The sequence below is a fragment of the Babylonia areolata genome, chromosome 25, assembly GCF_041734735.1.
Source record: "Babylonia areolata isolate BAREFJ2019XMU chromosome 25, ASM4173473v1, whole genome shotgun sequence".
Lineage (NCBI taxonomy): Eukaryota > Metazoa > Mollusca > Gastropoda > Neogastropoda > Buccinidae > Babylonia > Babylonia areolata.
The window spans coordinates 18313626-18337488 of record NC_134900.1 but is presented as its reverse complement, the minus strand read 5'-3'; the positions used below and the strand labels follow the sequence as shown (position 1 = coordinate 18337488).

Genomic DNA, 23863 nt, shown 5'->3' with positions numbered 1-23863 from the left:
CTTATGGTGTAGCATGCATGTGTGCATACAGTACTCACTCATACATCACTACAAGTGACATGAATTGGTAAGTCTTCTCAACACTCCCAGACATTCAGACACACCAGTCTGGTACAATCAGCTGGCCTGTTTACCCAAAATGGATATGTCTGTACTTTCACCTAGTTAAAATATGTATTTCTTTTATGGAAACCTGTAAGTTCATTGTATCTAACAACTGACCAAAGGGTTAATGCCTACATACCTGTATTCTCTCTGATGCTATTTTTTAGAAATTGGTAGTGCTGTAAATTCTTAGTGTAAATATTTGCATTTATTTACATTTGCATGCCTCACCTCCCATTTTTTATTTCATGTATTTTAAAACTTTATATATATATATATATATATATATATATATATATAAATAATTTGTTTATTGCTTGTTGTCAAATCTGTACAATCAAATTTGGACTGTTTACAAAACGCAGTGTAAACAGGTCTGAGTCAAACACAGACTTGAAGAAAATCACTTTGATAAGATATTTTCTTTTGTTTTTTTGTATCATTCATTCATACCTAAATGCTGAACAATGAACAATTGTCTAAACAATCTGAGTTATTTATGATGTGAGTACCATTTAGTTTTGGATGTTGTGCATGTGTGTGTGTGTGTGTGTGTGAGTGTGTGTGATATACATCTGTACTGAAGTGCAATGTCTACATTCACAAAGTTTTGATTTGTTTTCCATGATCAGAAAGAAAAAAAATCAAAACTCTACAGTGAATCATAACTGGTTTGAACCACACTGCAAAAAATCTTCATACACAGATGATAATCTGACTGTGTTACACTATTTGTCCATACCAATGATCCTCCTGAATCAAGCCACTCTCAACTAACACACACACACACACTCTACAAATTGACACCCACTACTGTAACCCCCCTTTCAGTCTAAATTTTATGCCACAACAGTTTTCAAGGCCCTAATAAGTCATCTTTCACTGTGTCATCAGTGTCAGATTGGTGTAAAAGGGAAAACAAAGCTGTCAGATCATTACATACATAGTGGGAGAGTAGTGGGGTAGTGAGTCTATTGAAAGTAAAACTTTATTTTCCTTCACTAATTGCAAATTAAACCTTCTGAAATCACTATTAGAAAGGTATGGGTCGTGCATGACCCACATGAGCTTTCGAGGGCTGACCATGTTTTTTCCTCTTTAAAAAGCATGAGTCATACACAACCCACACAAGCGTCTGTGTGTAGTTTAAACGTCACCTTTAATTACTTATTAACTAATTAATGAATTTTTTCATTTTTTGGCAAAAGTTGGCCTTTTAGGTGTAGGAAGCATTTTTGAAATTTCATATAAAAGTATTACGAATTGGCTGAGATATTTGCGTTTTTGTACTCTTCTGGGTCGTGTACGACCCACGATAGCCAGTGAAGGTTAAAACAGAATTAATTGAAATATACCTGTGAGAAGCAAGCCAGAATTGAACTTGAAGCCATCAGAGTTTCATGTTTTTTGTTTGTTTTGTTTTTTAAGACATTAAGGGAACATTTTTCTAAACAATTATATGATAAAGTATTTAATTCCATTTGAGTCAATAAATTAATTTAAGGTATGTGCTGAAATATATTTTAGGTGAACTCTGTTTCCCATGTGTGCAAAGACCGTTACTGTTGACAAGAAAATATATAATCAAGTTGTGTGTATGTGTGGAGTGGAAACAAAAAAAAAAAAAAAAAAAAAAGTGTCCAAAAATTAATGGGTCACACACACATACACACACACACAGAGAACCTCTGTCCAGTACCATGACACTCTCCCTCCCCCAATACTCCTCACACATTTTCTTTTTCGAGCATATACAATGGAATTGTATTACAGGCTGAGTATATCATATGCTAGACTTGCAACATATGATGAGTATATACACCAGCCTTGCACATACTAAATGATATCATTCATGCCCTTTTGCTCTCCTCTTAAACTGAACATAAAAATAACAAAGAAATTACTGTTAAGTAAATGCTCATGCAAATGAATGTGTGTATGCAAGACAAAGATGTATTGCAAGTGAGAAATCACAAAAAACACAAATTGCTTGAAAGCAAAATATTTTTAATATATTCACAAAGAGAAATATAAAATCTGATTACAGTGCTCAGTTCAGTTTCAACACAGCCATAATGGCAGCGTGCAGTAACATATATCACTTAAAAGTTTCTACACAACACTCAAATAACATGGAAATCTGTGAAATTAACATCTCCAAAAAAAGAAACAAATATATTCCAAAACGATAAAACAACAGTTAGGCACTTTCTTAACCATATATTGTAAAAATTAATATTGCTCATTTTCCCTTATGTTGCAGCTACATGCTTATATATAGAACAATTGCTCTGGATATACTGATAAAACAAATTTTTAAACCCACTACAATGGAATAAGAAAATGAACACACAAATGCAGAATCTCGTAAAGAAAAAAATATCTTAAAAACACAAATATTTGCACACATGTGTATACATATATCTACAGAGAGAAAGAGAGACTCAATTATAAATGCAGGCCCTGATAATGATATCTTTGTTTTCAACAAGGAAGGGGAAGCATCAAAAATGTTCAAATCAGTGTTTGTTCAACTTTCAAACTAAATTAACTAGTGCTGGGGGAGATTGGGGTAGTGGCAATGGTGGGGTGAGTTTTAAAATCACTCATTAAGTTCAAGTTTATCATTTTGTTCCAACAACAGTTGAGAGATCAGCATGTACAGCAAGCAACAACTGTTTCACATTGTGAAGTGCTCAACGGGACAGGAAAAAGCACCATTTTGATGAACATTTCTGATTTTGACTGAAAATACTGTACCCTGCCAATGTGGGTCAGTAACCAGGCATAATATTCCAAGGGGACTAAAAGGTACTCTAAATAAATTTTAAAAAATCCCACTGGATGGCACACCAAAGCAAGAGAACCTGGCTTTTGGGACTGCATCCAGTTTTTAATCCTAGAATTTTTTACTATGAGTGAATGATGAGTGCATACAAACACACACACACACACACACGCATGCACACACACAGTGAATAATAAATCCAAGCCCAGATGTCTTCAATTTAAATATAAAAAGAAAGTTGGAGAAGTGTCAAAAAACTGTCTCCAATTAAACTCGTTAGTTAACCGAAACGTGATTGTGGACATGCACACACACACACACATATATATCAATATATATATATATGTGTGTGTCTGTATGCACATATATGTAATTATACATACAGAAATACCCCTTCCCATTCTCCCAGTTCTTCTGTTGAAAAACTCCTTCGAGTCCCCAAAACCTCTTTAAAGGCATTTGGCCAAAGGGCCTTTCAGTATCGAGCACTTTCTGTCTGGGATTTTCTTCCCCTGGATCTCCGTCGCTCACCAATGCTGTCCTCTTTCAAAACAAACTTGAAAACCCACCTATTCAAACAGGTCTTTGGGTGTGATGAAGCATAGCTAATTGTCTGCATTCTTCCTCCTCCTACCAACCCACTTTACCCCCTACTGAAATCACCATGTAGCGTGTGTGTGTCTGGGGGTGGGTTTTTGTGCGCGTGTGAGCATGTGTGTGCATGTGTAAGGCATTTTTGTTGTTGTTGTTGTGTGTGTGTGTGTGTGTGTAAGTGTGTCTGTGCGTGTCTGTGTATGTCTCTGTGTGTGTGATTGTTCATATCTGCAATCTGAAGTATTGTCTTGCTGTATAGATACATATACATGTGTTGTTTTTTCATGTGCAGAGGTACGCTATGATGCGCTATTGTATATGTTTTGTTTCATGTAGGGTGTTTAGATCCCATTATATGAGGAGTTTGTGTCACATAAATGCTGTCTATTATTATTATTATTATTATATATATATATATATATATATATATATATTCATATATACACACAAAAAATATACATACATTCATATATATATATATATATATATATATATATATTCCGTCACTATCATGTTTTATATAGAAGCATACACACACATGCACCTTCACCCAATTCAATGTACTGTACTGCATAGCTGAATAGTAATAACAAATGAATAAAAGCAGGCATATTTGGGAAAATGAATCAGCTGGATAAATGATTAAAAAAGCCAACAATCAAAATCTGTCAAAGTTTATATCTAATATATAAGAAAACACTTTTTATAACTTTCGAATAGCTGTTTGGAAATAAAAACGTCAACAATCAAAATCTGTCAAAGTTTATATGTAAGAAAACGCTTTTTATCACTTTCAGATAGCACTGTTTGGAAATAAACTGTGACATGACATTTTCACACATTTGACAATATAACTCATACCAAGACAGACCTTTAACAACACTTTTCATCAGTTTCAAACAGCCCTGCTTATAAAGAAGCTGCTCAGCAGTGACATTTACATCCATGTAACAAATGTAAACTGCTATTTCATCACGTCAAGAGAGACCTCTTTTTAACAACAGTGTCAAAAAAATTCATGAAGAGACAGCTGAACAAGATTACCGGGTATTCATTACGCACCACTGAAGACAACACACTTGACCACACAAAGCAACCCAACCAAAGCTTGTGTGCAGCCAAACCCTGGACATCAAAAATAGTCAACTGAACCCAATGCCACACCACTGCAGACTGAATAAAAACTGTAAACATTCAAAATGGAACAAAAAGGAGGTTTTGAATATAAAGGATTAAATAGCAAAAAAGAGAAGTAACTCTTCCCATTTACAAGGTACGCATCTTCAAGTCGATGCTGCTTATGCTACCCATTCAGCTAGCACACAGGTAAACAAAAGGTGCAGAGGAACAAACCCAGAAACTTCCTCAAAAAAGGAAGCTCTGGGCCTGTCCTTATGCCGATACAAGGTGTAATGACCAGGTACAAATGTTGCTATTATGTCATAAAAACGTAATCTTTTCATGTGCCTTCTTGTTTTTGTGCTATCATTCACACAAAACATACACTTGCACAACGTATGCTGCATGGTTTGTGTCAACGAAAAACATGGCAGTCATGACAGACCTTACCCTGTTGGTTTTCAGAAGCAACATTTAGTTAGTACCTCAGCAGTAAGCAGCTCAGCTCATCAACAAATGTAAAGAGAAGAGTTGTCCCTGACCAAACTCTGGAGAAAAAGCCCCTCAGACGGGTCAACAAATGCATGTACACATTCAGATGAAAACAAAATAGACTAGGGTAGTGTGACATGTTAATCCCCCCGAGACAGCATTTTGGATTTCATTTTCTGTCAAACGAAAATGACTTGTAGCAAAAAACATTACATACTCTTATACAACGCAAAAAAGATCAGTAACACATCCCTCAGTGCTAGACATGCAGCTCATCGAATGACTTAAGACTCTCTTGTGGGGTCAATGAACAATGACATATTGGGATGACACAAACTGTGCTGCAAAATGTCTCCCATCATCTGCAGATAAATATAACTTGCAATATCTCATTCTAGACATACACCTTTTTGAATCAGTCAACAGTTTCAGAAACCAATGTATTTAAAGCATACATTTTCCCCAAATAATAAACCAATGTATTCAAAGTATATACTTTCCTAAAGATATTTAGGAATACATGCATCTACATTACACAAGATCTTTCCAGGTCATAAGGTATCAATATTCATACATGGATCTTTCTGTTGCCTTTGGCCAAGTTCATTTTGGGAAAGTAGACACTTGGTGCATATGCCACTGTTGAGTCAATCATTTTTATTGACTGCCACACCAACCACGCAAGCTGCATCGAAACTGTTAAGAAAGAAAAAAGGTGGGGGGGCCAGGGGGGATGTCCAGATAGAGAGCAATTCTTGCAATGCCATGGACCTCAGAACAAAGTCACTCACAAAGGGAACGATGAGAACTCTTGGGCTTGTGTCTGTTTTTAACATTCAAGGCATCTCATCAAAGAAAAAAACATGATTACTACTAAACTGCATCCTTGACCTTGTGACCCTGAATCAAAGTTAAGGTCGAAAAAGAGGGACCTTCGTAAAGTACTGACCACATTGTACATCCAATGGATGGGGCCTACTTGGAATCACTCCAGCAGTTTGTGACACACACATCACACCTTCTTTAATCCAGCTCAGAGATCTACACCTCCACTAGGCCCCCAGCACACACACCCCTCTCTTTAAAAATGCATAATCTCCTCTTCTTGGCATTTACAGCTACACCATCAGTAAACTTCTGGCGATAAATGACATTGTTTTCTTGGTTGCCATATAGTTTGATTTGTGAGTGCAGTGTGGTCAGACCGCATATCTTGTCTTGCCTGTTTGTAAATGGAGCAGTTTTGGATTAAAAAAACAACAACATGCAACCACCTGCATTGTGCAGACTTTTGTCCACACATATGAATGTGTGCACAAACACATTTTATTTGCTCCAATTCATAGATCTAGACTTCCACCCCTCTCTCTCTCTCCACACACACACACACACACCCCACTCCTAGTAAAAAGCACAATATGATCACCTGCACTAAGCACACTTGCAGTGATTCATTAACACAGAGATAAGGTCAGCAATGCAGAAGGGTAGAGGGACACAAGAAGCAAGGAGAGGGAGGCACTCATTCATTCTGACTCTGCAGCTAAGCAATTATTGTCATCAGTAGGGGGCTTTCTAGGTGTTGTCCATTGTACAATAAATCAGAACAGGCACTACTGAACACCACCAAAGTGACTCACAGCAGCAGTGCAGGATCTCTTCAGGTATGAGGCCTCCTGGCGACCTAAAATCGATGGTTCATTGTGGATAGCCGACTAAGGGACTGTGACAAAGGTGTGGCTGCGTATGGGGGAATCGGGAATAATCAGCATGGGAGTAATGCCACTGAAACGGTGCAGAAGGTGGGACAGCACAAAAAAGAAGTAAAAAAAGGAAGAAAAGAAGAGCTGAGGAGATGCCTGACATAGCATTATACTCAGATCTTGGCGTCAGGTTTCTTCCACTGGTAGGTCCCAGTGTAGCGAAAGTCAAACTTCTCCCACAGCATGTCACTTTCTTTTGGTCCTCGACTGCAAGACAGGAAACACAGATTTTACATGGAGAGTTTCTGACCAATTGTGCATGGCTGTGACATATTCAGAGGGTATAGTCTGTGTGTATGATTGTCTCACAAGCATGCACACAAGTGCCTGTGTGCATGTGCATGCATTTTATGTGTGTGTATGTGTGTGTGTGCCCATTAAACATGTAACAGGTAACCACCTATTAAAAAACATTCAGATCAGTTTCTTCCCCAACCACCTATCCAGTAGAGACAACCAAGGTCAAGAAACAACATCACATAGTCAACATGCTGCCAGTTACTTCTTTTCACTGAAGAAATCTTATCATCTTGTTTCAAACACCAAAGTATCGAGAAAGACTGACCAAATATTGCCATCATACACCAAAATAAAACTAGAACATTCCCTTTCCATTAAACAAAATGTACTGTTGGAGTAAGTGTGTGAAGTCTAAAACAATCAACCAAAACAGGAAGTAATGTACATGTATGCCCAACTTGTAACGCTGCTATATTTATGGCAGAACTATTGTCAACAGAGAAAGCATTTCATCCACTGAACACACACACACACACACACACACACAATGACACTCACTGTCACACTGATTCTCATACACAAATACACACACACTCATACACAATAATTCACACAGGCACGGAAAAGGAAGCAATAACATTTGAACCAGGAACACTCCAGTTCAATGAGCTTCTCCAATGCATATCTGTATCTGTCACAACAGATTTCTCTGTGTCAAATTTGGGCTGCTCTCCCTGGGGAGTGTGCATCACTACAGAGGAACGCCACCCTTTTTTTTCCCTGCCTTCAAGTGTATTTCTTTTTCCTATCAAAGTGGATTTTCTTAATGAATTTTGCTATGGACAACACTTTTATTGCCGTGGGTTCTGTTATGTGCACTTAGTGCATGCAACACACGGGACCTCAATTTATCACCACATCTGAATGATGAGCATCAAGAGCACCACTGAAGGTCTAGTGAAGCAGAAAATACTGGTCAGTGTGGGATTCAATCCCGTTCACTCAGATTCTCTGGCTTCTTAGTGGACACATTACCATGAGGCAATCACTCCACATGACACATACAACGCAGTACCAAAACTCTGGGAGCTCTACTCAGTGTGCACAGCACACAATCCCTCACAGCTATAAAGAGCAAGGTCACACTGTTTGGGGTTTGTACGCTGTGCTACTATGTGATCAACAAGGAAGGTCCTGACTTCTTTTATTTTGTGTGGCGGGGAGGGGTTTGGGGGGGTTCTGTTTCTACATCAGGGGCCACTTATAGCTGGCACTGTACATGAAGCCACAGCATTTCAACAGATCACTGGATTCTAATTTACCATGGCTGAAAACAGTGACAAGACATCAGTATCCACCATACGCTACATTCACAGCCATAACTAACTTCTGTTTCCAATGATAAAGCACTACCATATAAATACATACTCACATACTACAGCACACACACACACACACACACACAAACACCACAGCTTTTCAAATACAACTTAGCATCAGTGCATTCACATCTAGCTATACTGTATATTTGAAATCAATTTTCTACATCATATTAAACACACCGCATGTTAGGTTTAACAGCTGTCTGACAGATGCAAGTCAATTTTTTTATCATCACTCATTGATTTATGGTCTTTTGACTTCAGAAATTTGAAATATATTTCTAATGGTCTTCTCCCCACAACAAACAACTATCTTTTGTGTCACCAGCACAGTTCATGTTTCAGTTGTTCTGAGGAAAAACTATCAGTGCATCTGATGTTTGACAAATGAGGAAGATGGTGAGGTGAAAGACATATATTAAGGTTTGATTTTTTTTTTCTTCAAAAATCAATTTAATTAGCATCCCCCTTTTTTTTCTTCATTTTTTCGAGTAAACAGTTCTGGACTAAATAAAATATTTTCCATGTTGTAGAAACTGGAAAGATTTACTTCCCATTTTCTATTAGCTCCAAATAAACATGCACCATAATTACACACACACACTGTTATTTGTTGCTTAAAATGTTTATTGTTGTCAAACTGAGACAAACCTTGCTGAACACTGTCATTGTGGCCAGAATGTCTGGAAAGGCCATATCAACACCTATAATAAACACCTATATAATGTGGAGTGATGGCCTAGAGGTAATGCGTCCGCCTAAGAAGCGAGAGAATCTGAGCACGCTGGTTCGAATCACAGCTTAACTGACGATATTTTCTCCCCTTCCACAAGACCTTGAGTGGTGGTCTGGATGTTAGTCATTCGGATGAGTCGATAAACTGAGGTCCCGTGTGCAGCATGCACTTAGCGCACGTAAAAGAACCCATGGCAGAAAAAGGGTTGTTCCTGACAAAATTATGTAGAAAAATCCACTTCAACAGGAAAAACAACAACAACAAAAAACCCAAAAAAAACTGCATGCAGGAAAAAATTTTTTAAAAAGCTGGCGCTGCAGTGCAGCGACGTGCACTCCCTGGGGAGAGCAGCCCTATTTTCACACAGAGAAATCTGTTGTGATAAAAAAAGAAATACAAATACAAAATACAAATCATGCCATGTTTCATGTCAACAGATGCTACTGTTCCTGAGAAAAAAACAAAACAAAAAACAACCACCCCAAAACAGTGCTATATCAACACCTATAATCATGCTATGTTTCATGCCAATACAATGGTACTGCTCTGTAAAAAAGAAAAGAGTCAAACTCTAACACACACACACACACACACACACACACATGGATGGACACACAGACAAGTGAAACATGGTAACTACGTAGACTTGCGATCAAGAAGTGAATGAAACAAAACACCGATGAAAGCAAGTCAGAAAGAAAGTACTATTAAAAGACAGGAAAAAAAAAAAAAGAAACAAGGATGGGATGAAGCAAGACGAGGAAAGGACAGGAGACTGGCTGGAAGAAAGGAAAAGAGAAAATGAAGACGTGACAAAAATTGTTTCTTTAATTAAAAAGACAAAAGAAAAGCATTCCTACTATAGACAGACAGACAACAGAAGCCTTCCTGTGACATCTGCAAGGAATATGCCTTGGTTTGTTTTCCTTAATGTGGTGTGAAAGAGAAAAGCCAAAAGAAAAAAACAAAGACACTAGAGATATGACATTGACAAATACACCTACCTGCCATATTTGAAAGGAATAGGCTTTGGTTTGCTCTCCTCAATGAGGTGTGAAAACAGACATCAATAAAAACATACCATCCATCCCTGTAAGGAATAGGCTTGGGTTTGTTCTCCTCAATGAAGCGTGAAAACAGACCTAACCTGCCATACCTGTAGGGAACAGGCTTTCGTTTGTTCTCCTCAGTAAGGTGTAGAAACAGACAGCAACAAACACCTACCTGCCATATTTGTAAGGAATAGGCTTGGGTTTGTTCTCCTCAATGTGGTGCAGTAGGGGGGTGAAGATTCGCCACGCTTCGTACAGCTCATCGGATCGCACAAAGTGGATCTGGGAGCCCATGAACACGTCCAGGATCAGGCGCTCATAGGCGTCAGGCAGCACGCAACCCTGAGACAGACACACAGCAGAGGATGGTGAGTTCTCTGCCACCTTACAGCTACATTGTTGTTGTTGTTTTGTGGATGTGTTTGAGGGAAGGAGGGAGAGAGTGATTGTGATTGATGGAAAGAGTGTCACAGCATGTGTGTGGGCGCTGTCTGTATGTGTGCATGTGTGCTCATATGTCTGTAAGCCTTTAATTTTACATCTTTTTACTTTAAGTAATATATATACATATACATGTGTGTGTGTGTGTGTGCACATGTGTGTACATGCACATGTGTATGTGTGTAAGTAAAAGCCTTACATATTATGTCTTTCCACTTTAAAGTTTACATATTTACATATCTATCTATCTTCTATCTATCTGTCTATCTATCTATCTATCTATCTTTCTATCACTCTCTCTCTCTCTGTACATCCACACATATATATAGTTCGGACAAATCCATGAACACTACAACACATCTGCAAGGTAGATGCTTGACCAGCAGCATAACCCAATGCGCTAAGTAAGGCCTTCAGTTCAGGCACCCTTTCCCTCCCCTTGTTCTCTCTTCCATCAGAGGAAGGTGGCAGAATGGTTAAGACGCTTACCTGCCATTAGTGTTCATGTGGGGCTGGGTTCTTCTTCTTCTCCTTCGGCATTTGTGGGCTGTAACTCCCACGTTCACTCATGTGTACATGAGTGGGTTTTTACGTGTATGACTGTTTTTACCCTGCCAAGTAGGCAGCCATACTCTGTTTTCAGGGGTGGACTTGGTTCAAGTCACCCTTTCTCCTGCGTTTGACTGGAAAATCAAACTGAGCGTCTAGTTATTCGGATGAGACAATGAGCTGAGGTGCCATGCGCAGCATGTTCTCGGCACACTGATAGCAGAACCCATGTCAACGCAAGTGTTGTCTTCTGGCAAAATTCTGTTGATGAAATCCACTCTGATAGGTACACAAATATATATGCATGCACTCAAGGCCATACCAAGCATGCTGTGTTATGCTGCTGGGCAGGCATTCGCCTGGCAGATGTGGTGTAGCATATGTGGATCTGTCCGAATGCAGTGACGCCTCCTTGAAAAACTGAAACTGAAACTGACACGGTACAGCGTACGACATCAACTCTGGTGTCAACTGCTGCGCCTGCATCTTCAACAACCCCTTCCACTCCTCCCCCGCCCCTCCCTCTTCTTTCCTCCACCATCCTGCCTGTCCTACCCGATATCGGCTGTTGTAGCTGAGGTCAAGCTCCGTCTCGTGCGTGTCAAAGGTCATGCCAGGAGTCTTGGTCATCAGCTTCAGGTAGACGGCTTCGTCTGGCTGCACGCGAATCACCAACTCGTTGCGCTTCACCTCCCCTGCAGGGAAGATGTCGCCCGCCACGTCACGGAACTGCAGCCTCACCTCCGCTTTACGTTCGTTGAGAGCTGGTCACAGTATGTCAGAACGCAGCTGGTCACAATATGTCAGAATACAGCTGTCACCATACGTCAAAATAGAGCTGGTCACAATATGTCGAAGCACAGCTGTCACAACACATCAGAATAGAGTTGTCACGATACATAAGAACAGAGCTGTCACAACACATCAGAACAGAGCTGGTCACCATGTCAGAACACAATACGTCAGAACAGAGCTGTCACAATACAGAGTTGGTCACAACGCATCAGAACAAAGCTGTCACAACACGTCAAAACAGAGCTGTCACAATACATCAAAACACACCTGGTCACATCAGAACAGAGCTCTCACCATACGTCCATAAACAGCTGGTCACATCAGAACAGAACGGTCACCATACATCAAAACACAGCTGGTCACATCCGATCAGAGTTGGTCACAATACATCAGAACAGAGCTGTCACAATACGTCAGAACAGAGCTGTCACAATACTTCAGAACACAGCTGTCACAATATGTCAGAACACAGCTGTCACAATACGTCAGAACAGAGCTGTCACAATATGTCAGAACAGAGCTGTCACAATACTTCAGAACAGAGCTGTCACAATATGTCAGAACAGAGCTGTCACAATATGTCAGTACAGATCTATCACATCAGAACACATCTGTCACAATACAACAGAACAGAACTGTCACAATACATCAGAACAAAGCTGTCACAAAACATCAGAACACAGCAACACAGCTGTCACAATACATCAGAACACAGCTGTCACAATACATCAAAACAGAGTTGGTCACAGTATGTCTGAACACTTGTCACAACACGTATAAATAGCTTTCACAATACATCCGAACAGAGCTGTCACAATACATCCGAACAGAGCTGTCACAACACTTCAGAACAAAGCTGTCACAACACGTCAGAGCAGATCTGTCACAACCTTAGAACAGAGCTGTCACAACACGTCAGAGCAGATCTGTCACAACCTTAGAACAGAGCTGTCACAACACGTCAGAACAGAGCTGTCACAATACATCAGAGCAGAGCATCACAATACATCAGAAGAGAGTTACACAATACACTGCAACAGACCTGTCACCACACAACAGAACAAAGCTGTCACCATAATCAGAACAGAGCTGTCACAATGCGTCAGAACAGAGCTGTCACTATATGTCAGAACAGAGCTATCACTATATGTCAGAACAAAACTGTCACAATACATCAGAACAGAGCTGTCACAATACATCAGAGCAGAGCTGTCGCAATACATCAGGAAAAGAACTATCACAATACATCAGAGCAGAGCTATCACAATACATCAGAACAGAGCTGTCACAACACACCTGAACAGAACTGTCACAATACATCAGAACAGAGCTGTCACGACACATCAGAACAGAGCTGCTGACCATATGTCCAAACACAATACACAAATGAAGTGATGGCCTAGAGGTAATGCGTCCGCCTAGGAAGCAAGAGAATCTGAGCATGCTGGTTCAAATCATGGCTCAGCCGCCGATATTTTCTCTCCCTCCACTAGACCTTGAGTGGTGGTCTGGATGCTAGTCATTCGGAAGAGATGATAAACTGAGGTCCTGTGTCCAGCATGCACTTAGCGCACGTAAAAGAACCCATGGCAACAAAAGGGTTCCTGGCAAAATTCTGTAGAGCAAAATCCACAAAAAATTGCACGCTGGAAAAAATACAAAAAAAAGGGTGGCACTGTAGTGTAGTGACACGTTTTCCCTGGGGAGAGCAGCCGGAATTTCACACAGAGAAATCTGTTGTGACCAAAAAAGAAAGACAATACAATACAATACAATACAATACAATACAATACGTCAGAACTGAGCTGTTATAAAACATCAGAATAGAGGGCTTTCTAAAATAACCAGTAACGTCAGTTACCTGTAAGTGATAGCCTCTAGAGGTGACATACATTGCAGAATTTTGGTGACTGTTGTTACACGTTTTGCTGCTGCTGTCTCTGTTTTTGTCAGTTCTTCCATCAAAGTGACTCACCTTTGCCGCAGCGAAGGATGAAGGGGACGCCATCCCACCTTTCGTTCCGAACAAACAGGACAGCGGTGGCAAAGGTTGGGGTCACTGAGTCTGGAGAACGAATCAGGGCAAACATTATTTGCTTCTTTATCTTCTTTTTTTCCCCTTTTTCCTAATCTATTGTTCATTTGATCATTCATTTCTTAGTTTCAAGGATTTATAACAGAGCTGTCTCTTACACGATTACATGCTCATAATCTTGGAAAATTACACTGTCTCATTAACTAATGAAATCCATCACCATTATCATTTAAACAGATAAAAAAAAGAACCATCTTTTACACAACTTATTTTCATAATCTTGGAAAATTACACAGCCTCAGCAACAAATGAAATCCATCACCACTACTATCTAAATAAAAAAAATAAAAAAAACTGGTTTCCCAAATGAACTGTGCAAATAAATGATATGTATAAACATAAACACAATAAACACATAGGCCATAAAGAAAACACAAGTATGTTTGACAAGACCAAAAATCGTAACCCAGCAATACACAACTAATCTAGATGGTGTTAACTCACAAAATTCTACTCCAGATACAAGGTAAGAGGAGGAAACTGCTGTGCTGGCTATTTAGGTTAGAAACTGAATAAAGTGGAGAGTGTCTTACCCAAGTTATACCCCCACTCTCTCAGCCAAGAGGGCTTTAGGACAACTAGTGTTGGGATGGTTCCTAAAGGCCAAACTAGGCTGCAGCACTGAAAGCCAGTGCAATTACGCCTTCTAGTTTGAGAGTAGTAGTCCTTCATAAAAGACTAAGCTGTAAATTAACTCCTACTGCAGTGGAGAAACCATTGAACATGAAGCTCTCACTTCACTGTTGACCCAACTGTGAGGTTATGTCAGTCCCTGATACATGCCCAGCAAGCAGAGCTTTTTAAGAGATGTACGAGAACCACAAGCCCCCACCCCCACCCACCATTTGGCACAGTGGGATCGTCCAGGTAGCCGGCCTTTTCGTCGCCTTGACCCTGAGGGTTGGCAGTGTACTGGCCCAGCACAACATTGCTGAAGTCAGGGGACTGGATACTCTTCAACACCTTCACCTGTCACACAGAGATGTGTGTGTGTGTGTGTGTGTGTGTGTGTGTGTGAGAGTACATGTGTGTGAGTGTGTGTGTGTGGGTGTGTGTGTGAGAGAGAGACAGCACATGTGTGTGTGTGTGTGTGTGTGTGTGTGTGTGTGTGTGTGTGTGTGTGTGTGTGAGAGAGAGAGAGAGAGAGAGAGCATGTGTGTGTGTGTGTGTGTGTGTGTGTGTGTGTGTGTGTGTGTGTGTGAGTGAGAGAGAGCACATGTGTGTGTGTGTGTGTGTGTGTGTGTGTGTGTGTGTGTGTGTGTGTGAGTGTATGTGAGTGTGTGTGTGTGAAAGAACTGCAGAACGGCTTATCATTAAATGAGAATCTGTAAACTGGATACCTTTTACTTCTATGTCTTCTCTAATATAACGTGCAACAATTTATGTGTACAGAATGCACAGACATAGAGATGCTGGACCTCTTTGGCAGCAATTTCTTTCCACAGAGAAACTTGAGACACCTTTTCACTTAGTATCACACATGATTTTATGTTACAAATGGAAGAAACCTATTTTTGTATTCCAAAACAAAATATTCACACAACTGTACAAGTTGTACTGTTCAACAAAACTGAATGTGTTTTTTTTCAAAGTCAACTGAAATGGATATAATATGGGTATGTTTTTCACTTCCAGCAAGTGAGTTATATCATATACAGTTCACAGTGAGTTTCCTATTTAATCTCCTTGGTACAAAACCAGATTTCATGAATCAAATTTGGCAATGCAGTTTTTATTCTGTTTGCAACATAAGCTGATCCTACAATACAAATGACATCTGGCATTGAAATTGGCCTCCAGCTTCTTAAGTACTCTCATCTGGATAGGTATCTTATAATCCCTTCCTTTTGTGATCATTTGTAGACATTTCCTTTCATGAAATCCCTCATCATCCTTTGTTGAGGGTGTATCCTTTTTTTTTTTTTATCCATGCACATTATCTCCATAAAGCAATGGAGAGAAGTCTTTTTTTTTAAAAAGCATAAATAATGATTGGTTCAGACAAAAATGATTAAGTAACTGGTTCCTAAGCAATGCACAAAGCTGACTAGCGAAGAGAAACCAAGGGGCATGTTGACCCTTCATTTATATATCCTGCCAATGATTCAACAGAATATCTGCCATGTAACAGCTTAGGAACACACACAGAAACCTGTTTTCTTCAAACACATCCACTCTCATGTATAACTTGTGGCCTGGCTCCCTGTACAAGATTTGTACCATTGTCCTTTATTAACAGTCCCTGACACTAACAAACTCCGTTCACCTGTTACTTGTAATAAAATAGCAAGCAGTGCAGCTCACACACACACATACACACATGCACACCTTCTTGACAAACACAGAGACACAGACACTTTATTACTGACAGACACACACACACACCTGCTCATGATTGACAGACACACACACATATTCTCATTATTCACACACACACACACACACACACTCCTTCTCAATACGTATACACACACACATTCTCATTTTGGACACACACACACACACATGCACACACACACACACACACACACACACCGATTCATTACAGACACACACATACACACACACATTCTCATTAACCCTCCCCCCACCCCCCTTGCCCCCCAACACACACACACACACACACACACACACACACACACAGATTACAGACACAAACACACACACCTTCTCATTACGGATGTCTTCAGAAGCCGTGGTTGGTGGTTTTTCCATGGCGACCAAGGTCAGGATCTGTAAAAGGTGGTTCTGCATCACATCTCTGCAAAACACACAATCATTCAGTCAGTCAATCATTCACCACTTGCTTGCTCACCCATTAAGTTGCATGCAATAAAAATTGGTATTTCTGATAATGTCAATGGTATGTGTTGCAGACAATAAAGATTATTATTTCTGATAATGTCAATAGTATGTGTTACACACTACTTCTTCATTCGTGGGCTGCAACTCTCACATTCACTAGTATGTACACAAGTGGGCTCTTACATGTATGACTGTTTTTACCCCGTCATGTGGGCAGCCATACTCCATTTTCGGGGGTAAGTGTTGCATACAATAAAGATAGTTATTTCTGATAATGTTAACGGTACAAAAAAAGCCTTTTAAACAAAGAAGATAATACTGTTATGAACACTTCCTTCCCCCTCCAAATATGTATATCATGAATACAGCATGGCCATGTGTACTTTTTGTGCAATGCCCTTCAATCCTTTGGGAAATGTGACTGAACTGACTCTTTCACCACCACAGGCGACTTTGGTTGGCTGGACAGTGCACCACCATGGGCGACTTTTGTCGACATAAAGGGGTCATGTTGATAAAAGGACATTTTCTTCCTAAAATTACGTTTAAGTAACATACTTACTGTGACCCACTAGTACAGACTCCAGCAGGGGTCTGATTCCTGTCCTATGCAAACTACTACCCGCCTATGCAGAGAAAACGAAAGTAGCTACGGCCGATAACCTCCTGAAGTAGGTTACCTCCCCACTGCATCCCTGACTAGCGCCCTCTTTTTCCGGCAGCCATCTTGACTCCTGCTCCTGTGCTCTGCATACGGCTAAGGTTTTTTTTCCGTATTTTCTGTCTGTCTATCGATTCTTTGGCGTTCTTGTTTTTGTGTGTTATGTTTCACATAGTAGCAAAGCTTGACAGCTGCAGCCAGTTCCCCCACCAATACAACAATACCTATCCTTTGCCCCCTGACCAAGTCTGAAGCCCATTATGCTGTCTTGACAGGAACTGCCTGTGACTGAGAGCATCGTTTCTAAATTATTTGACGCTGGGGAGTGTTTTCCACACAGGCACTTGGCAGTGAAAGAGTTAAGATTACAAACACCATTTCTCTAGAAACTTTTCTCAACACACACTGCAGCAGAATTTGTTAGCAGTGAAAGAGTAAAACTGTTGGGTTCTGGGCTTAGTTGCATGAGCAGTATTGTGGCACTAAGTTTGTTTCATATTTCATAAAGCATTTTCCAAAGTCCATGGAATCATCGTAGACATGGGAAAATTCTTAAAGCTAAGCAAACTTAGTGCTGCTAAGATAACTCATGCAACAGTTCATACTACGTACATCAGCTGAGGGCAGTCGATTTGGGCAGCTCAGTGAGAAGCAAAGACAATAATTAATCAATAATGATAATGATGATGATAATAATAATCATCATCATCATAATCATAATAATAATGCTTGATTTTTACATGACACGATTTCCAGGACAAATGCTGCTCAAAGCACCAAACATGATCCAGTTAAAATCAAACATGAATTAAAAACATCAAATAAACTCTCCGTCAACAAAAACAAACATCATAAAAGCTCTCTGTCAACAAATATAAAACATCACAAAAGTTCTTGGTCAACAAGAACATCCAGTGCGTTCAATCAAACAGGAAGTGACCTGATAATGCCGAAGCTGTCGAAGTAGCCGCCCCGTCCCTGTGTCCCAAAGGGCTCCTTGAAACTGATGACCACGCTGGACACATTGTCTCGGTTCCAGATTGGTGAGAATATACGGTTTCCAAACCTGTGAGAGAACACACACACACACACACACACACACACGCACACAGAGCACATATTTACACAAGCAAGCACACATGCACACACACACACACACAAGCACACACGCACACACACAGTCCAATATCACTCTTTGTGAACAGACAAAAAATCAATCAACACCAACATACATGCACACACAAACACACATGTACATACAGAAAACACACACACACGCACACACACACACACACACACACACACACGTGTGCACACACACGTGTGCACACACACGCACATGCACTCACACACGCTTCAAACAAGCAACCAGACAAGGACAGGAGCCCGTTTTCAAACCACCACCAATGCAACAAATGAGCAACAGGGTGCACCTCTTTGAACCCAGGCTCGTCATCTCATCTGACATTTTAAAATGTTTTTCAGTGGATGTATTGTGTGAATGATATCACTTCTACGATGGAATGACTGTTGTTATTCTGTAAGGTTAGTTTTTCTTTTCTTTTTTTTTTTTTTCTTATGACGAACCCGAGGCAAATTTCTGTACCATGTGTTTCAGACAATAAAGTGACTCAGTAGTTTATTGACTGATAAAAAGTGATTGATTGATAGATTGATTGACTGACTGGTTGGTAGATGACTGACTGATTGATAACAGTCAATCCTCCATTGTAAGAAAAGACAGTTGGGGGGAGGGGGAGGGATCGAGGAAACAAACATGGCTTTCAGATCTCAGATAACAAAAAATTCTTACCGCTAAGCAAACTTAGCACTGCTGAAATTGTGCAGCACATCCTCGTTTCCAAATCAGAGTGGGATTCAACTCCTGTGCACTCAGATTCTCTCTCACCTCCTAGATGGACACGTAACCACTCCATAAACCAAGAACCGAACACCTGCACAGTACAACACCCACCTGAGCACCATCAGGTTCTGCACCATCTCCTTGCCCAGGTAATGGTCGATGCGATAGATCTCCTCCTCCTTGAATAGGCTGGACAGGTGCTGGGACAGGCTGTTTGACGATTCCAGGTCATGCCCGAACGGTTTCTCCACGATCAGCCGTGTCCACTTGTCCCTGGCAGATGGACAAGGTCAAGACAATGTGGCTGACACTCTGCCTTCATTTACCTTCCATGTATCTTTTCTTGGTGCCCAACCCTCAGCTTATTTGTATTTGTATTTCTTTTTATCACAACAGATTTCTCTGTGTGAAATTCGGGCTGCTCTCCCTAGGGAGAGCGTACCGCTATACTACAGTGCCACCCTTTTTTTTTTTTTCTTTTCATTTTTTCCTGCATGCAGTTTTATTTGTTTTTCCTATTGAAGTGGATTTTTCCACAGAATTTTGCCAGGAACAACCCTTTTGTTGCCGTGGGTTCTTTTACATGCGCTAAGTGCATGCTGCACACGGGACCTCGGTTTATCATCTCATCCGAATGACTAGTATTCAGACCACCACACAAGGTCTAGTGGAGGGGGAGAAAATATTGGCGGCTGAGCCATGATTTGAAACAGCATGCTCAGATTCTCTTGCTTCCTAGGCGAACGCGTTACCTCTAGGCCATCACTCCACAGACATATATCACAGACTGACATTAGTTTACAGGTGGGCCAACAGCAAAGTGAGAGCTGTATCATCAATGGTTTCTCTGCGGCAATGGGAAGTCATTAACAGCTTAGTCTTTTGTGAAGGACTATGACTCTCATGCAAGGAGGCAAGACTGCACTGGCACTTTGTGCTGCAGCCTTGGGGGCTAGATGGCATTTGGGAACCATCCAAACGCCTACTGTCCTAAAACCCTCTTGGCCGAGAGAGTGGGGATGTAACTTGGGCAAGACACTCTCCACTATAATAAAATTCCAGCCCAGATAGTTGGGACAGTGGTTGCTTTCTCTGAAGTACTGATGGTCATAGTCAGACACGACGGACTAGCATACATCTTTTCTTGCTAATGGATATTATCACTTGGTGATTTTATTTGATTATTTTATTTCATTCTATGTTACCATTTCACGCTATATAAGGCTCTCAAGACCTGATCAGCATGTGTTGGGTTCATGTGAGGGTCTGCCATCTGCTCCTTCTTTAAACAGCAGATGTGGTGTTGCTTTTATAGATCTTCTTCTCCATTTGTGGGCTGCAACTCCCACGTTCACTTGTATGTACACGAGTGGGCTTTTACACGTATGACCGTTTTTACCCCGCCATGCAGGCAGCCATTCGCCATTTTCAGGGGTGTGCATGCTGGGTATGTTCTTGTTTCCACAACCCATCAGACGCTGACATGGATTACAGGATCATCAATGTACGTATTTGATCTTCTGCTTGTGTAGGGGATTTAGCACAAGCAGGTCTGCACATATGTTGACCTGGGACAATGGAAAAATCTGCACCCTTTACCCACCAGGCGCCGTTACCAAGATTCGAACCCGGGACCCTCAAATTGAAAGTCCAGCGCTTTAACCACTCAGCTATTGTGCCCATCACATGATCAATCTGCACTCTTTTGACACTTTGAAAGTGGTATCACTTGTCATACATCACTTTTTTCTCTTTTCCGCTTTTATCTTCAGCACTTGTGAGCTACAACTCCCATGTTCACTCATCTCTTCAAGTGGGCTTTTACATGCATTATCTTTTTTACCCTACCACCAAGGCAGCCATACTCTGTTTTCGGGAGCATCATACATGACACATCCCACGTTTACTTGTCTCAAGTGGGCTTTTGCATGCAAGACCATTTTTACCATGCCATAAGAGGCAGCCATACCATGTTTTCGGGGGTATCACACATCACATGACCACCTGTTCTCTTTCTGTTTTTATCCTGCCATTGAGGCAGCCATACTATGTTTTCAGGGGTATCATACATGACCACCTGTTCTCTTTCTGTTTTTACCCTGCCACTGAGGCAGCCATACACTGTTTTCGGGGACATCACACATGACGACCTGATCTCTTTCCAATGACGATGACACACCTACCCCTTGGCCATGCAGACAGCTTTGATGTTGAGGGTGACCACTTCGTAGATAGAAGGCGGAAGAGCAAGATAGAAGAGACGATTGCAGTTGCCCTTAGCCATGATGGCTTTGTCCAGCTTGGCAAAGCCTTCTGTCTTGTCATAGGCACCTGCCACGTAGTCATTCAGCTTGAAGAAACACTTCAGCTTTTCTTCTTCTCCGGGCTTCACCTGTTGATAACAGGGCTTGGGTTACAGTGTGTGAGTGAGTGATTGTATATGCATGCGTGTGAATATGTGTGTGTGTGTGCGTGTGTGTGTGTGTGTGTGTGTGTGTGTGTGTGTGTGTGTTTATCAATGTCTGATTGTATCTCTGTGTGTGACCTTTCCTCAAACGGTGAACTGCATGTACAACATAACAACTCCTGAATATATCTCAATAAACAAAACATTGACTTTGCGTGTGCATATAAGTGTATATGTGTGCGCATGTACTTACCAGTAACCTACTTAGCGTTTGCTTTTTTACATTTAACTTGGATGTCCGCACAGTGAATTTCTGTACCTGAGCACAGACATTAAGTAGAGTGCTGGCCTGATGTTGAGAGTCTGCCAAGTAAGGGAGACAATGTGAGCACACGGGTTTGAATCCCACACTTATTTTCTCCCCTTCCACTAGATACTGAGTAGTGGTCCAGATGCTAGTCATTCAGATGAGACGACAAACCGAGGTCCTATGTGTAGCACTCTCTCAGTGCGCGTAAAGAACCCACAGTGACGAAATTCTGTAGGAAATTCCACTTTGTTAGGAAAACAAAAAAACATACAGGCAGAAACAAAACAAAAAAGGGAGGTATCTCACTCACAGTGTAGCAATGCACTCTCCCTGGGGACAGCAGCCTAAACTTGACACAGATAAATCTGTTGTGATAAATGAGTAATACAATACAATATGACACAAGACAAGAAACCAGTCTTGAGTCTTGAGTGTGCATGTTTGCATGCGAGTGTGTGCCTTCTCCCCCGTTTCCTACACTGCTAACCAACACACACTTAAGACGCATGGTTCTAAGCGGCAGGAATAATTTTTTCTCTTAATCCCGGTACCAGAAGGTGTGACCCACTGAGAGCACACAGACACACAGACAGTGACACACAGACAGTGGCACACAGACACACAGACAGTAACACAGTGACACACACACAGTGGCACACAGTGACACACACACAGTGGCACACAGTGACACACACACAGTGACACACACACAGTGGCACACAGTGACACACACACAGTGACACACACACAGTGGCACACAGTGACACACACACAGTGGCACACACACAGTGGCACACAGTGACACACACACAGTGACACACACACACACAGTGACACACAAACAGTGACTCAAGAGTCCTGCAAGTACCTTCATGTACTGAATAACTTTCTTCTTGATGTCCTCCATTGTCAGTTTGCTTCGAGCGTAACCAATGAAGGTGGTTTTGGGCGGCAGCAGTCCATCTCGAAACAACCACCTGCACAGTGTGTTCGAAGCATTTCAACAACAAAAAAATAGAAGGTACTGAGCTTAAAGCAGCATTTCAACAGCAAGAAAATAGAAGGTACTGAGCTTAAAGCAGCATTTCAACAGCAAGAAAATAGAAGGTACTGAGTGTATCAAAGGCACACAGCCAGGGCACCTTTACCAGACACACCGATACCGAAACACCCACCTCAACAAGCATCCCCTCATGAAATAGATTATTCTGCAATGAAAAAGACCACACACCACATCCAGGAAAAAAAGTTGGCAGCACAAATCAGAAATTTCTTAAGAAATCTGCAATACATGTATGCATTTCTGTTTCTGCCTTTCCTATTTTCATATCCATGCCCCACCCCCTATCCCCCACCGTGCCCCACCCTCCAGCCCCCACCGTGCCTCCGCCCCCCTTCCCCATTCCAAACCACCAACCCCCTGTCAGTTTTGCTGGGTGGTCTTTAACAAGTGCTTCCCAGTACTTCTGACGCTTCTGTCACTGATGCAAGCCTGCATCACTGTACATACTGTAGGGTAGAGAAGGGGGTTGGGGGGGGGGGTGTCTCTTCCACATTCTGCTGCTTCTGACTCCCTAACTGCTGGAGGTTCCTTAACTTGCGCAAAGTAAACGCAACGTTCATGGCTTATCTATCATCTCATCCAAAAGGCTAGCAAGCAGACTA

At 41.2% G+C, this 23863-nt stretch overlaps 1 protein-coding gene across 1 annotated transcript in view; it reads right to left on the bottom strand.

Moving 5' to 3' along the window:
- Nucleotides 1–2100: 2100 nt before the first annotated feature.
- The window catches only part of LOC143299419 (glucose-6-phosphate 1-dehydrogenase-like), a 27178-nt gene continuing 5415 nt past the window's right edge, over nucleotides 2101–23863 (bottom strand). Inside the window, exons 3-12 of the mRNA XM_076612603.1 lie at nucleotides 23067–23175; nucleotides 21665–21873; nucleotides 19593–19754; nucleotides 18558–18683; nucleotides 16819–16912; nucleotides 14994–15120; nucleotides 14032–14121; nucleotides 11817–12025; nucleotides 10444–10613; nucleotides 2101–7068 (exon numbers count right to left, since the gene is read on the bottom strand). Coding sequence (XP_076468718.1) covers nucleotides 6975–7068; nucleotides 10444–10613; nucleotides 11817–12025; nucleotides 14032–14121; nucleotides 14994–15120; nucleotides 16819–16912; nucleotides 18558–18683; nucleotides 19593–19754; nucleotides 21665–21873; nucleotides 23067–23175 — 1390 coding nt within the window. The 3' untranslated portion in view covers nucleotides 2101–6974. The remainder of the gene's footprint in view (nucleotides 7069–10443; nucleotides 10614–11816; nucleotides 12026–14031; nucleotides 14122–14993; nucleotides 15121–16818; nucleotides 16913–18557; nucleotides 18684–19592; nucleotides 19755–21664; nucleotides 21874–23066; nucleotides 23176–23863) is intronic.